Source organism: Triticum urartu, chromosome 1A (genome assembly GCF_056163025.1).
Source record: "Triticum urartu cultivar PI428250 chromosome 1A, HENAU_Tu73, whole genome shotgun sequence".
In the NCBI taxonomy this organism is placed as follows: Eukaryota; Viridiplantae; Streptophyta; class Magnoliopsida; order Poales; family Poaceae; genus Triticum; species Triticum urartu.
The window spans coordinates 237,361,455-237,377,739 of NC_141873.1; the positions used below are offsets into that span (position 1 = coordinate 237,361,455).

The window sequence follows — 16,285 nt, forward strand, 5'->3', positions numbered from 1 at the left end:
GAACTAGAAGTGATCAAAAAGTGATCCTGAAACTACTTACGTTCAAGCATAACACAAGAACCGTGTTCACTTCCCGGACTCCGCCGGAAAGAGACCATCACGGCTACACACGCGGTTGATTCATTTTAATTAAGTTAAGTGTCAAGTTCTCTACAACCGGACATTAACAAATTCCCATCTGCCACATAACCGCGGGCACGACTTTCGAAAGTTTAAACCCTGCAGGGGTGTCCCAACTTAGCCCATCACAAGCTCTCACGGTCAACGAAGGATATTTCTTCTCCTAGGAAGACCCGATCAGACTCGGAATCCCGGTTACAAGACATTTCGACAATGGTAAAACAAGACCAGCAAAGCCACCCAATGTGTCGACAATCCCGATAGGAGTCGCACGTATCTCGTTCTCAGGGCAACACCAGATGAGACAGGCTACGAGTAAAACCAGCCCTCGAGTTTCCCCGAGGTGGCCCCGCAGGCGGCTCGGTTCGGACCAACACTTAGAGAAGCACTGGCCCGGGGGAGGGGGGGGGGTTAAAATAAAGATGACCCTCGGGAGCGCGACTCCAAGGAAAAAGTAGGTGGTGGTGAGGCAAATGGTAAAACCAAGGTTGGGCTTTGCTGGAGGAGTTTTATTCAAAGCAAACTGTCAAGGGGTCCCTATAACACCCAACCGTGTAAGGAACGCAAAATCAAGGAACATAACACCGGTATGACGGAAACTAGGGCGGCAAGAGTGGAAAAAAACACCAGGCATAAGGCCGAGCCTTCCACCCTTTACCAAGTATATAGATGCATTAATTAAGTAAGAGATATTGTGATATCCCAACAAATTCATGTTCCAACAAGGAACAAACTTAAACTTCACCTGAAACTAGCAACGCTATAAGAGGGGCTGAGCAAAGCGGTAACATAGCCAAACAACGGTTTGCTAGGAAAGGTGGGTTAGAGGCTTGACATGGCAATATGGGAGGCATGATATAGCAAGTGGTAGGTATCGCGGCATAGCAATAGAGCGAGCAACTAGCAAGCAAAGATAGAAGTGTTTTGAGGGTATGGTCATTTTGCCTGAAATCCCGCAAGGAAGAAGAACGGGTCCATGAAGAAGACAAACGGACGTAGTCGAACGGATCCTCATAACTCCGGAACGGAACTGAAGCTAACGAGAGAAGCTACCTGGAAAGAAGCAGGCAACATAGTAAACAACCATCACATAAACATGGCATGATGCACAACCAAGTATGATGCATGTCTGGTTTAATTATGCATGGCATGGCAAAGTGCAACAAACAATACTACAAATTAAGTGGAGCTCAATATGCAACGAGTTGCTTATTGACGAAAGACCACATCAATTATTTAGTTCACTCCCGGTTATGTACCCAACAATATTAAATGTTGTTAAACATGCCAAGAGGGTGAAGCATAAGTAAAATACACAGTTAGGCATTTTAAATGAGGCCGGAAACATCAAACAACAATTCCGGTAAGTCCTCATGTGCTTTAGCAATTTAATGCAACAACAACGTTAACCATTTTAAATGTTATTATCATGATGCGGATGACATGTTCAAGTTTATGCAATTTTTATTAAAAGTAGACATGAGCATATAATGAAGCATTTGTCACCGTGGTGGAAAGAAAGGGTGCCACAGCGACGATAACAAAAACGGTGCCACGGCAACGTTTCGGTTCCGGTAACTCGATTGGGATGCCGGTGAAAAAGATGGGGCGTGAGCGAGTTGAGCAAGATGGTGGGGTGCTCCCGACTACCGGGTTCCCACGGGTTAGTGGCATGGAAACGAGTGACAATACAGACACGATGTAGACAAAGGGTGCATCTCATCCAACATGCATTCATTCGTTCACGGGCGTCGTCTTGGGGTTATACCTTCGTAGCGTGCGGTTTTGCGACGTTTCGAGGTCGTAGTGGAAGTAGAGGTTCACAAGTCGAAGAGGAAGTAGTCGTTCATGTTCGAGGAGTGGTAGTGGTACACGGTCGTCATCTAACTTGGCGTCACATCGCGTAGTCGTACACATTCCGTAGATGTTCATGTCATCGGTGTCGTGGTACTTGGGGTCTTCGGACTTGCCGGTCCCGTTCTTGCGACGGTAGTCGTTCACGTTCGTTTAGAGAGGTACTTGATGACTCCAACGTCTTCGGGGCGACGGTAGTGGTACACACAAAGGTAGTCGAACTTGATGGATCCGAGGGCTCCGGGCGTCATGGTACTTGTCGGTCCGGGTCTTGAGACATACTAGGCATCGGTGGCCTTTGAGAAACTCGGCGTGACCAAAACGTAGCAGAACAAGGTCCCGGTTGCGGTCATGTGGACGTTCTGTGAAGAGGAACTTGCCGGTCGAATCCAAATCGAAGCAAGACCAAGGAGGCCTCGGGTGGGCAGCAACAAGGCAGGCTACAGCACACGTCCGTGGCCCACAGAGAGGTCGCGCAGGACGTCGAGGAGGGCAGCAGAGGCGACGGACGGAGCAGAGGGGCCAATGCCATGGCGCAAGGAGGAGAAGCAGGGCCAGGGGCGTGTCGGGGCGAGGAGCTCCTGGTCGTAGCGGCGCGGCGCCGGAGCATGGGCTCGCCGGCCGGAGCGGCACGCGGCCACGGAGGATAGGGAGGATGCGGCGGGACGGCGGCCAAGCGACGAGGAGGAGGCAAAGGGGCCTCGTTGGAGGTCGAGGTCGCCGGCGGCGTTGCGCGGTGGCGCTCGGCGTCCCTGGCGATGCGGCGCTGGAGACGAACCCGAGAAGGAGAAGGGATGGGCGGAGCTCGACGGGGCGACGTGCGGGCGCCGGAGCACGGGCTTCGGGCGTGAGGAGGCGCCATGGAGGAAGGAGGCCGGCTGAGAGGAGAGCTGGCAGGGCGGCCCTCGCCGGAGTCGAGGCCGAAGGGAACGGGTCGAGGGGCTCCTCCCCTGGCGACGGAGCTGACGAGGAGGTCCTGGCACGGCTGCGTTCGAAGATGATAGCTGAAAGTCGAGGTCGGCAGCTTGGGCCTCCATGGTGGCGCGGCGCGAGGAAGGAGAGGCTGGGGCGTCCGGCGCGACTCCCTGTTGCGTGAGGAAAAGAGCGAGAGGAGGGAGAGAAGGGGCGCGTCGGGGTCCCGTGGGTGGCGGCGCGAGGGAGATGGGGATCGAGGAGAGGTGGATCGAGCTAGGGTTGAGAAGGGGTGCCGGCTGGGCTGCGGGAAGCCTTGGGCCAAATGGGCCGCAGGAGGCCCAAATGGCATGGCTGGGCTCTCTCTCCCCCCTACTTCCTTCTCTTTACATTAACAGCGAAATAAGAGAAAGGAAAAGAGAGAAGAGAAGGTTAGAGGAAGAATTTGGGCATGTGGTTAATTTTCTTGGACTCACCAAAATATGCTCGGTCCGAGAAAATTAGAAAAGGCCAGATCGAACGATAAGAATTCAAACTCATTTGAATTTAATTCAAATGGGTTTGAACTAGGACGAGGTTTTAGGAGTATCCAAAAATGTTGAGAATTTTGGTAGAGCTCCGGAAAATGGTAAAAGAATTATTGGCAAGGCTAGAGAGTCGAAACTTGAAGAAGAAAAAGGCCAAGGGATTTAATATGCAAGTGGGTTCATGGGTGATTCCAAAACAATGGACTATTTTATAATATCTCCCTAAATATCGGGAGGGTATGTTATAAAGAGAACTCACCATGTGAATTCCCTCGATTTAAATGGATCAAAGATCCATGCCATTTATTTAGTTGAGTTAAAAAAAAGAAAAGACATGATGGCATGATGACATGATGCAAAGATGAAAGAAACGAACCAAACAAATCACATGACGAATCTTAGAAACCCTTGAAGGCATCTGAAGCCCCGGTCTTGGGGCGTCACACATTGCATCTAGTCTAGTATGTGCTTTCTAGTTTTCTTTGTTTTCCGCCGCGTCCACCAAATCCGTTGCTATTTTGTGTTTCTCATGCCATGCGAGTCCACGATACCTTTGTGACTTTGTCCGTCAGCCTTTCTCTCATCTTGGTCCTTTCTATACAAAACTTTTGTGGCCTACTTGTCCTTGTTGTTTTCGTGGACTCTTTCTGCGTTGTCGATCTATGCCCATTGTCTTAGCCGCCTAGCTTCTTTCGCCATCGTTTGTCGTGGGCTATGATTTTTCGTGCAATGCTTTATTCTCTTAATGTTCCATCTTCTTATGACATCCCATATTCTTTTGATGCTTCTCTTGTATCTTCTATTGATGCGGTGTCTTCCTCAGATGTGCCATCTCTTCTTTATCCCCTTTGGCTTGACTCAACAGATTTTGAAGACTCTTCATGCGACGACAACACTCTTAAGTATTAGTATTGGACTATGTTCCCTTACCTTGCACCTCAAGTCTTGTGTAATGTATATATGCCCCTTGGGCTTTTCAATAGAGATAAGTTGCTTTCATAACACCAATCTCCAAAATTGTTTAGGGTCGCACATACTTTCTTTTCAGTTTTCACTCCAAATCTGTAAACCCCTCAAATTGGTGTTACCTGGAGATGTCCAGGTGTTCCAATAGTAATTCTGGCAGACTGGCAACTAGTTTTGAAATCCCATAAGTACATTAGTAATAGTGCATACCACCCAATAGTGACCAAACAAACTTGGGTACAAGTAACCTGGGAATAGTTTGTAATGCAAACCAAGCCCAGTCAAGTACACCAACCAAACGAAACCAACCCAAACAATAAGTGCTAGAATCCAAATCAAACCAAACTGCTTGGATTTTCAAGCCAAACCCATCCATTCCATTCTCCCAATACCGTTTGAGTCCAAAGTTACAAGCTATGGACATGTGCACATGTGCACATGCGCACGTGGATAGCTGTTGATGCATGCATGTGCAGTTTCACCACTGAACTTTGCTGCCCAGTTGGCACTGAAGGAGCGAAGCCATGGACTGTTCTCCTTGTGCGCCACGGCCCGCTGGTCGCAGGCCCCCGTGGTCCGTGCATGCTGCGTCTTGGTTTTTGGCTCTAGGGCTGTGTGACTCATTGGTGAGGGTGAAGGAGTTGCCAAGCAATCTCCATGCAAGGCTCGGCGTGGTGCTTGGTCACGTAGGCGATCCACCTCTCGTGCTTTGGTCAGGGCATCGGAGCTGGACGCAATGGCAACGGGGATGGTGCGGTGGACTATGCAGTGGACTAGGCCCAGCTGAAGTAGCAGGGCCCGACCGAGCTCCTCCAGAAGCTTGATGAGATATGGTACGAGCCGCCGAGCTCGTATGACCAGCAGTCTGTATGCGAGGCAGCTGAGTCGGAGGTTTTGGCAGCCGCCCTATGGGTATGGCAGTCAGGGAGCTGCCACCATAGCCCGTGTCAGTGTGCATTGTGCGTGCCATGGCCAGCGGGCTGTGGCGCACAAGGAGAACATTCAATGGCTTCACTCCTATAGTGCCAGCGGGGCAGCAAAGTTCAGGGATGGAAATGCGTATGCATGCACCAACAACTATCCACGTGCACATGTCCATAGTTTATAACTTTGGACTCAGACCGTATTGGGAGAATGCACTGGATGGGTTTGGCTTGAAAACCAAACAGTTCGGTTTGATTTTTATTGTAGCAACTTATTGTTTGGGTTGGTTTGGATTGGTTTGGTTGGTATACTTGTACATGTATGAGTTGGACTGGGTTTGGTTTGGATTACAAACTATTCGCAGGTTTATGTAAACAAAACTCGTAGTAAAGAGCTAAGAGGAGACTAGAATATTTAATGATGTTTGGTTTTTTCTTTCTTGTTGTTCTAACTTTGGCTGCCTGCTTTTCTTTCTTGTAGTTCTAGTATTGATGCAAATCTGACAGAACTGTTAATGTTATGCAGGGGAAGCTGGGTGGACTCCTGACCAGTGGGGGCATTCCAAATCACGTTCAACATTTTCCTCGGATTATAACACTTACAGACAGCAGCTTACTAGCCTTATGCGGATGTTGTTGAAGGCAAGTCTTCTATCATTAATCTGTTTATATGACGTGTGTTGCGTAAGTTGATTGCATTAGATAACTTGCACTTTCTATTGCCAACCATAAGATATGCATCCTTCTATTCCAAAGACTACCTTGTTAGCAGTAATCCTTATGTTATATTTACTTAGCTAGGTAGTAGTAGTAGGTCGGCTGGAGCTCCTTAGTAAGAGGTAGTGTATGCATCATCTAGACAGCAGTAGTCAATTTGGTTTTGCATGCACCAGCAGCTGCTAGAGCTGCATGGTCGGTTTAGCATAGAAATCGACTTCCCCATGTACTATATATAGAGCCAAGGGCAGCAATACAAGAAACAGCTTCAAGAAATCAAAACTATCCTGTGTTCAGCTCCATCTCCCCTTTGCTCCTCTACTTTTAAGTCTATTTCTAACATTTGACATCAGAGTGAGGTTTTGAGCCAAGACCATGTCAGCTTCGGTGGATGGAGGCACCGGTCGCAGCCCACAGCGGCGCGTCTGTCGCCGTCGTTCCCTTTCTTCCATGCAAGCAAGGCACGGGCGGCGCCATGACGGTCCAGAGGTGATCGTCCGACGCATGGTGAAGGAAGTCGGTGATTTGCCATTCCCGCAGCTGACTCGGAGCAACTATGAGGATTGGAGCACCCTCATGAGGATTGGAGCCTCCTCTTGATGGTGAAGATGGAGGCCTGTAATTTGTGAGATATTGTCGAATTTGGCGACGCAAATCACTAGGAAGATCCCATGCTGTCGGAGATGATCCGCACCCTGGTTGTCAAGGGGACAACCAAGGAGGCTTGGGAGGCGATTCGTGTCGGCAAGTCCACGGTGCAGAAGCTGCGCCGGGAGTGGGAGCTGCTCACTTTCTCTCGACGACTTTGCGCTCCGCCTTTTTGGACCATGCACAACAATCTCGTCGACGAAAGAGAGCCGTGAGAAGATGCTTCGCGTTGTTCCTCGGAAGTATTGGCAGATTGCACCTCTTGACGATCGCTATGAGCCGCCCAAGTCGGAGCAACCTCTCTTGTCCGGCGGCAAGCTCTAATTCTTCGAGGAGTAGCGGCTCTCCAGGATGATGCAAAGGCGGGTTGGAGGTTAGCTCTAGTCCTCCGAAGCCGATCAATGGGCGGCGATGCCCTCGTGGTGCGCGAAAGAAGATGAGCAGCACACCCGTTGCCAAGGAAGGAGCAAAGGATGACGATTGTGCCAGATGCCGTAGTTGTGGCCTCCTTAAACACAAGCATTCAACCTTTTCCACTCAGCTTGTTCCTTCTCTTCATATGGATCTATCAGCAAAAGAAAATGAGTAAATGGCTTGCTGGAAGTACCATTGAAAAGAACCAAGAGTTTACTTTACTCACAAATTCAAATTCACTCCAATTCCTCTCACACCCGGATGATGATGCACAGAGGCTGACAATGCACTTTGCAAATTTTTGTATCTCAGTGGCCCGACCACCATATGAACACCACCAATCAACTAAAGTGATAAAAGGGGACAGTCAAAAACACATGAACTTATGAAGAGCAAACATGCTGAAATTAACATGTTGCAATTAACAATACTTACAAGGGCCCTTTTCCTCAATATTTTCAATTGCCAACGCATTAGAAAAGACTCCTCGATGGGCCTCGTAGAGCACAGCTTGTTGATCAATATTGCTTCAAGTATTGGCATCAAGTACTGTTTCTGCAAGCACAACATTAAAGCAGCTCCTTAGCTCTCCAACTAAGGCATCGCCATTCCTGTTTACAATAGGGAAAAACTTTCCCGGGTTCAAAAAAAGAGCAGTCATATACAATGGTCGGGCCATTTGAGTCTCCCAACGCTTCTCAACAATGCACAAGATCTTCTTGAGCAAAGGTTGCTTTTTTTGTTCGGGGAAACTTTGATTGATCCTCTCCTTTGCATAAATCATAAGTGTTATAATCTCTGGCATGGCAGGCTTCTCATCAGCACCCGCCACCCTAAACACTCGAAAAAGCGGTGTTGAAGCTCTAAGGCAGCCCTCAATTGAATGCCGTCAGTCAGCTGAAAGCACAGTCAAGCCAGCTTGTGTTTTTGCCACTTTGCTTCCAACCCATGCTGCACATGTAAAATATACTCGTCAAAGCTGCCTTGTGCTTGACCAAACTCTTTAGTGAAGGAAGGCTGTGGCGAAACAAGTGGCTGCTGCCTGCTGGTCTCACAAGATCTATCCCATTCGTCGCCTTCCTCATTAGACTAAGAATTCTCCCATGACTATAGATGAAAGTTGTGACACCTCTAGCCTGTGCAATAGGTTTCTTGAATGCCTTCAACTTCCCTATGTCTTCAAGCATTAGATCCAAGCAATGGCATGCACAAGGACTCCAATATAGTGCAGAGATCCTCGACTCTAAAAGGTGGCCAGCTGCCTTGTAGTTAGCACCATTGTCGGTGACAACTTGCACGGCATTATCTTTCCCAACTTCCTCAATTCTGTTGTCTAGCAAATCAGCGATCATTTGAGCATCATGTGATTCACTTGAGGCATCAATCGACTCCCAAGAAGAAAGTGCCCTCCGGACTGTTAACAAGGAAGTTAATCAAAGGGCGGCCCCTTCTATCTGACCAGCCATCTGACATGAGGGCGCATCCATATTGTTTCCATGCTGCCTCATGCTGCTTCCTTAAAGTAGTACTCGTTTCCTTGACACAATCATTAAACAATGGGTCTCTCAGCTCATAGCCACTAGGAAGCCTGTAACCTGAACCGTATTGACAGGAGGTTTCAATTGCAACCTCAAACTGTCTACTGCTTGCAGCATTGAATGGAATGCCACACCCATAGAAGAACAATGCCCACTGCATATTCACATAGTGCCTCTCTTCTTTAGTCTTTGTGCAGGACTCCATGGTGCTTTGAGAACACCCTGAGTGTCTTTCATCTACAAGATCCTCAGGTGTTCTTCAAATCACGGCAACAATTGGTTTTAAACTATTGGTGGAAGCAGCGGTAGACTTCTTGCCTCTTCCTTGCATGTTGGCAACAAATGCTCTCTTGTTCTTGGCTGCTGTCCCTGAGCTTGGCCTGGTATTGGGGACATTGTTCCATCTGCATTCACCTCCTCAACCTCCTACATCTACCCCCTTGATCCTCCTGTTCTGCTCCAAATATTCTGCCATCTCTCTCCTGACTAGTGTGGTAGCCTTAGGACAACCAATCACATCTCCACTTAAGCCAGCAAGATGCTCCTTGTGCCTCTTGTTCCATCAAGTGGTTATCTTGCCACAAAGATTGCACACGACACTTTTCTGATGGGGAGGAGCATGCCAATATCCATATTTCCACCCTGGATCATTTGACCGTAGTGGCTTCCGTGCTTGATCTTTCATTGAACCGTGGCTGGGCTCATCCCCCCATCAGCCCCTCCATTTGCAGCCATGTTGCTACACTTCTACTGCAGCAAACAACCAAACACAAAAGAATATTAAGTAACCAACCAAAACAATCAAACAGCCTACAGCCATGGCAGGGTTTTTTGGCTGCCGTGCAACATGGCATCAGCAAACAAGCAATGATTGTTTGCTCACTAATCAGCGTGCATTGATAGGTGTCCCATGAAAGCAGCACATCATTAGCCAGTAAACTAATCACTAACCATGCATCATTATTCTAATCACCATCCCACCATATATATACCCATCCCACCATGCATCATTATTCTAATCAATCGGAGAGCCCATCATGCATTATTCTAATCAATCTAACCATCCACTAAGTCACAAGCATCCTACTCATCTAATACAAGAGAGGCAGTGAGCACTGAGCACTGAGCAGAGTTGCATAACAAAGCAGGCAGCACAACTAGAAGTGCATGAGAGGAGGAAGAGGGGGGATCCATACCCTTGCTGCTTGTTGGAGAGGAACAAGCTGCTGCCTGCTGGAGATGGAGGGATGAGCTGCCAGAGAAGCTGCTGCCTTCTGGAGATGGGGGATATGGCGATCTGCTCTCGCCCATCGCCGCGAAAAGTCCAGAGAGGAGAGAGCCCTCTCGTTCTGTTTGTTTAGATTAGATTCGTGCGCAAGGGATCTTTCCTGCCCGTGTGTTCCTTCACGAGGCAGGTTTTCCGCCTGAACCCTGCGGGCCTAGCCTAAAGCGAGCAAGGACGCCTAAGCGGATGATCTGGACGAAACACCTAAAGCGGGCGCTTTACTGACCTGTCTAAGGCGAGGTCGACGCCTCATCTCCTGGGAGCGCTCTGACGCTTAAGCGACGCTTTAAAACCAGTGAGCTAGGCGTGCACAAGGTCCTGACGGGTGTCTACTACATTCCCAGGCTCCGCAACATCGTGAGCCTGCGGTAGCTAGACGAAAACAGCGCTGCCATCCACATCAAGTGAGAAATCCTTCATATCTGGGACAAGCAAGAGCGTCTTCTTGCCTCGGTGCCACGTGAACGCAACCGACTATATGTGGTGCACTTCAACATCACTCACCCTATGTGCCTTGCCGCACGCCACGATGTCGTGGCCTGGCGATGGCACGATAGGTTTGGCCACATCTCCTTCCACACGCTGAGACGCATGTCTCGCAACAAAATGGTGTGGGCTGCCGGAGCTTGAGCATATTGGCCAGCTCTGCAATGCCTGCATCACCACTGATGTAGGACTAAGTCCTAGGTTTGCCTGATCTTCACGAATTGGAGGTGGATTTGAGGAATTACATGAACACAAGGGGAATTTGGGAAGTACAAGAGAAAAACACTCTGTTGGAGAAGATCCACACAAAAGTACTCAAATCACAAGGCAAACTGGTGGATCTCAAGCATTCAACAACAAGAAAGGAAAGTAAAGATAACTAGGTAAAAAAAGGGCAACCCAGTGCACGTAGCTCCTGTTTGCGCAGGGTCCGGGGAAGGGTCGAACCACTTTGGGTCTATTGTACGCAGCCTTTCCCTACATTTCTGCAAAAGGCTGTTTCCAGGACTTGAACCCGCGACCTCATGGTCACAAGGCAGCAGCTTGACCACTGCGCCAAGGCTCCCCTTCTAATGATAACTAGGTAGTTCTTCACAAATCTCTAAGAAGTGAGATCTTGAGAGATAAATGTTCCCCAAATCTCTAGGTGAGATTGAGGTCTTGGTAATCCCTTGGGATTCTTCTCCCAATGGAGGCCTTGGTCTCTAGTAGAGAAGGGTAGATGGGCAAAGCTCTCTCAAGTAGTTCTAACATGCTTTGCTAACCCTAAAATGAAGGAGGGGAGGAGGTATATATAGGTGCAATGGGCTTTTCCCAAATTCTGCATGCCTGCTGGCTGGACGTCGAGGTTCATGGTCAGATTTTCGGGCTTCGACTGGACCGGTCGGGTAGCTGGCCGGACGTCCGGAGGCTGATGCTCGTCTTGCCTGCGACTTGCTCGGCACAGGCTCCAGGGGTTGGACGTCCGGGTAGCAAGGTGGACGCCTGGCATAACCGAAAACGAGACTTATGTTGCGGTCTCCTCAAGCTGGACGTCCGAACAGTCCGAGTTGCTGTCCGGACGTCCGTCTACTGTAGCATCGGCAACACTTCTTCCTCTACTTTTTTTCGTCTCCGCTTCCAAGCTTCCCTCGCGGATGGTGTAGGTGAACTCTTCTGCTTGTAGTCGTCCTCGTCATGTCTGAAGCTCTGCTCAAACCTATAGATGCACGAAGGAGGGTCAAGTAGTATACCATCCTCACAGGGAACAAGTAAACACGCAAAAAGGATAAGTTTCATCTTAGTATATGCAATGCGTGTGTCCCTTGGTGATGGAGCCAAAGCCATGGTAATGACCCTAGGATGCTCCGCACTAACCGGCAAGCTTCGGCACACTCCCTTTCCCAAGAAGGCTAACTTCAGGGCTGAAGGAGGCCTCGAACTCGTCCATGGAAACGTGTGTGGGCCTATCAGCCCTGCAACCGATGGCGGTCGTCGCTATTTCCTGCTGCTGGTTGATGACTGCACCATTGTTTCAATTCAGCGAGTCCAAGCGGTGGCTGAAGCAGAGTGTGGACGGCCATTCCATATCTTCCGCACCTATCAGCCCTGCAACCGATGGCGGTCGTCGCTATTTCCTGCTGCTGGTTGATGACTGCACACCGTTGCTTCAATTCAGCGAGTCCAAGCGGTGGCTGAAGCAGAGTGTGGACGGCCATTCCATGTCTTCCGCACCACAGTGGCGGCGAATTCACCTCGTTGGAGTTTGCACACCATTGTGAGGAGCAAAGTGTGCAACGTCAGTTCATGTTGCCCTTTTCCCCACAGCAGAATGTGGAATGCCGGAATCAGACTGTCCTTGCCACTGCTCATGCCCTGTTGAAACAAAGGAAGTTGCCAGCAAAATTTTGGGGGGAGGCGGTCACAACTGCGGTTTTCCTGCTGAATCGAGCCCGTCCAAAAGTATGGCTGGCATGACAGCCACGGGAGGAAGCCTGCAGTCCAGCACCTGCGCACCTTTGGGTGTGTGGTGTACGTCAAGGACGCACGCCCTCAGCTTCGCAAGCCCGATGATCGCAGCTCCGCCATGGTCTTCATCGGCTACGACAAGCGCGTCAAGGGCTACTGCACATACGAACAAGCGTGTCCATATATCACTTGTGATGTCATCTTTGATGAAGAGGCCAGCTGGGATTGGATGGCCGTGCAGTGACTTCATCATCATGAAGATCCAGCAAGCTGCTCCTTCCACACCAAGTGCAGCTGCAGGGGGGGCACCTTCCCCTGTCCCTGCACCATCTCCTGCTGCACAGCCATCTCCAGCATCGCTGCCAACAACATCAAGCCAATCTCCACAGGCAACGCAGCTTGAGTTCATGTCACCGCCACCTGATGACAACGAGCGGTTGGACACAACTCATGATGACACACTGCTGCGCTATCGGGGCATTGACAAGGCGATCGGCAGCACCCTTGTTGTACAGTTGAGCTTGTCGACGACACGCTCTAGCTTGTGTGTGAAGGAGAGCCGAGCTCCTTTGACGAGGCTGAGCGCGACGCAGCATGGCGTGCAGCCATGAAGGAAGAAATGAACGCCGTGCAGCGGAATGGCACCTGGGAGCTTTTGGATCTACCATGCGTTGATAGATCCAAAAGCTCCCAGGTGCCGACAGGCTGATAAGCTGGCAATCAGCCAGGTAGCGACTATGGTCTCTCCTACCCACGTGGTTCACAGGAGGCAAAACTAGTTGGATATTCAGACAATGACCACACCGGCGACGTCGACACAAGGAGGAGTGCTGACTGGCTGATAAGCTGGCAATCAGCCAGGTAGCGAGTTGACACGAGGAAGAGTGCCGGCAGGCTGATAAGCCGGCAATCAGCCAGGTAGCGAGTTGTGGCTGCATCTTGCTGTGAAGCAGAGTGTGTCGCTGCAGCAACGGTGGCAACCCAAGCCATTTGGCTAGCACGGTTGCTCGGTGATCTGAAGGGGGAGAAAGCGGACACCTTCAAGCTGAAGATGGACATGTCCGCACTGGCGCTCAGCAAGAACCCAGTTTTCCATGAGCAGAGCAAGCATATCGACGTCCGGTATCGTTTCATCCGCGATTGCGTGGAGAATGGGAGCATCTCTACTGATTTTGTTGGCACCAAGGACCAGCTCGCAGACATCCTAATGAAGGGATTAGGGCGAGTCTGTTTCCATGAGCTCACCACAATGATTGAATGATCAAGATCAGTGCCAAGTAGACACAAGGATCAGAGGGAGACATACTCATACTACTCTGGGTTTGCTTGCCATTGCTTTTTTTTTTCTGGGTTCTGCATGTGGCATTTGTTTGTGCTTGGTTTCGTGAGTGATTTTTTAGGAAGTGATAAGTTAGCTTGTTAATTTTTGTTTGAGATTTTTTTAGCAAGATAAAAGGAAACAGGGAGGTGTGTGTGGACGAACCACCGTCAACTCCCATTTAATAGCAAAGAGATGGCAAATCTGGAAAGAGCCAGTGCATACTGGTGTAAAATTAAAGAGATATATCAAATAGCCTGTCATTTTTAACAAGGATTGCCAGTATTGCAGAGTTTGGTCGATCATGCCGATGCTTGGCCATTCAAAGAGCCGGTGGATTCACGTGATGTTCCAGATTATTATGATATTATCAAAGATCCTATTGGTGAGCTTAAATGATTTATTGGCTCTATTTTCTTGTGTCATCCACCATCTGAAAGATCTGTATCGTGCTAGTTTAAGTTGATCAGCTGCTGAGCACAAGCTTGCCTGCAGATTTGAAGACAATGTCCAGAAGAGTCGAGTCGGAGCAGTATTATGTGACCTTAGAGATGTTTGTAGCCGACTTAAAGAGAATGTTCATTAATGCGAGAACCTACAACTCTCCTGATACGATCTATTTCAAATGCTCCACCCGGTGAGTAACTAATATAGTTGTCGCTGCATGTCCAGTGATCACCCTGCCTGTCAGGGGTATTTATGTTATCTGAATATTCCTTCTGGCGGAGTTTGAAACCACACACTAATGGTCGTTTACATAGTTGTTCCTGCTTTATTCGTTTTCTGTGCATCTTTCAAGTTGGTATACTCAGTAATGTCCTCAGCTAGCTGGGTTTGAGAACATCGTTAGCTTTTAGATCTCAGCACCCAGCTTCTTGTGTTAATTGCTTTTGTTCATTTTGATCATGCAGGCTCGAGGCCTACTTCACAAATAGAATCCAATCTCACCTTGCCCAGGCTGCGTCAACCAAGAACTAGACTGATGTTGGGCGCATTGGGTAGTCACTTGTTATGCCGTCCAGCAATTTTTTACTATTAATGCAGCATTGTCTCACGATTTTACTTGGTCAAAGTTCAAAATTATCACTCTTTAGGCTCATGGAATACTAGTTGTCTGAGAGAAGCTAATGTTGTTGTGCATGAATTAGCCAAAATAGCTGGATCGTCGTTTTGTGAGGAGTGGACTGAAGATGCCTAATGAGCTACTTCCTCTATTGATCAAAGGTGTAAACCTGGTTACTACTCCCTCCGTCTCATAATGTAAGACGTTTCTGGACATCAGTGTATGTCTTACATTATGGGACAGAGGGCGTAGTTAATAAAGAGGAAATAAAGTTATCAAAAAAAGAAAAAAGTCTTCCTCACCAAAATAATTCTTGATTTTTTTGTTTGAAGCCATCTGCCTATGTTGAGGAAGCTCCTGAAATCTCTGCTCAGATCTGTTTCAGACAGTTTTTGAATCAGACCAAACCTGAACCAAGGTGAAGGTGAGACGTTGATAACAGTCCAAAAATGGGAAGCAGATTAGTGGGAATCAATTTAGTCTGGCTTACATTTTTTTAAAGGGTAGTCTGGCATATTGATTTCGTGTATGTCCTGAGAACATGTCGATTTTGATCTAGCCTCTTTCTCTCGGAGATCGTACTGAAATGACCAATTTCTCAAAGGTATAAGAAAAAGTGTTGTTGTCTTAGTTTTATTTTGAAACAAGGCATCATTGATTAAGGAATCCCAAACTCTGCGTTTGAAGTTAAAATACATTTGGAGTTTCTCGCAAAATAGACCATGAGATGAAGGTGACAAGCAATGGGTGTGGAAATGGCTAACCGAAGATCTCCAACAAGCAGAACACCCCCTGCGGAGCACCCGGGTCATCACCATGACTTTGGCTCCACGCGGGTTCACGTGAATCCTATCATTTATCCTATTGCATTATGATATATACTTGACCACCTTTATGCATATTATAGGTTTATAAACGGAGTTTGACATGTAGGGGTGAAACCAGACAGGCTTCAGATGGATAATCGTTGTACTGTATCCTATTTCATATTTTCTGATTAGATTCAGAAGCGGAGCAGATGAGGATTTGCAGCGGTTCCTCTCATTGTGCTCCATCCTTGTACTTGGGGCTTGTTCATGATTCCGATCATCTTCCAGAGGGTCTTCTTGGTACCTAAGCACACATAGCATTCCGGATTGAGGTAGTAGCAATGTCTCATGTGGGTCATATGGAATGTCACTAATGAGAGATGTCGCCTTGGTCTCGAGAGCTCTTGCATATGCTTGTGTCATCGGTTCACTTGGCACTTGGAGAGACGGAGGCAGGTCCATGGGGATAACCGTAGAATGCTTCGGATCACCCCTCCCATTGGGAAAGATCCGACCTCGGATCGAAAACCTCATCACCATGGAAGGGAGATAGATACTTGACATTGAATATGTCGCTCATGTTATACTTGTCGCGCGGTATGTCGATCTTGTAGGCGTTGTTGTTGTAGTGCTACCACCTTGAACGGTCCATCGGCTGGAGGTAGTAGTTTGGACCTTCGTTCATTGGGGAAGCGGTCTTTTTAGAGGTGTAGCCACACAAGATCTCCGGGGTTGAATAGCATGGGGTGCTTGGTGAT

At 48.5% G+C, this 16,285-nt stretch overlaps 1 protein-coding gene and 1 pseudogene across 1 annotated transcript in view; one reads left to right on the forward strand and one right to left on the reverse strand.

Annotated features, from left to right (window-relative positions):
- Window positions 1–14,869, forward strand: part of HAG1 (histone acetyltransferase of the GNAT family 1) — a 32,922-nt gene extending 18,053 nt beyond the window's left edge. Inside the window, exons 10-13 of the mRNA XM_048717432.2 lie at window positions 5,829–5,944; window positions 13,947–14,040; window positions 14,151–14,292; window positions 14,567–14,869. Of these exons, the coding sequence (XP_048573389.1) occupies window positions 5,829–5,944; window positions 13,947–14,040; window positions 14,151–14,292; window positions 14,567–14,633 (419 nt within the window). The 3' untranslated portion in view covers window positions 14,634–14,869. The remainder of the gene's footprint in view (window positions 1–5,828; window positions 5,945–13,946; window positions 14,041–14,150; window positions 14,293–14,566) is intronic.
- LOC147990694 (uncharacterized) lies at window positions 8,430–9,304 on the reverse strand (annotated as a pseudogene).
- Window positions 14,870–16,285: the final 1,416 nt, after the last annotated feature.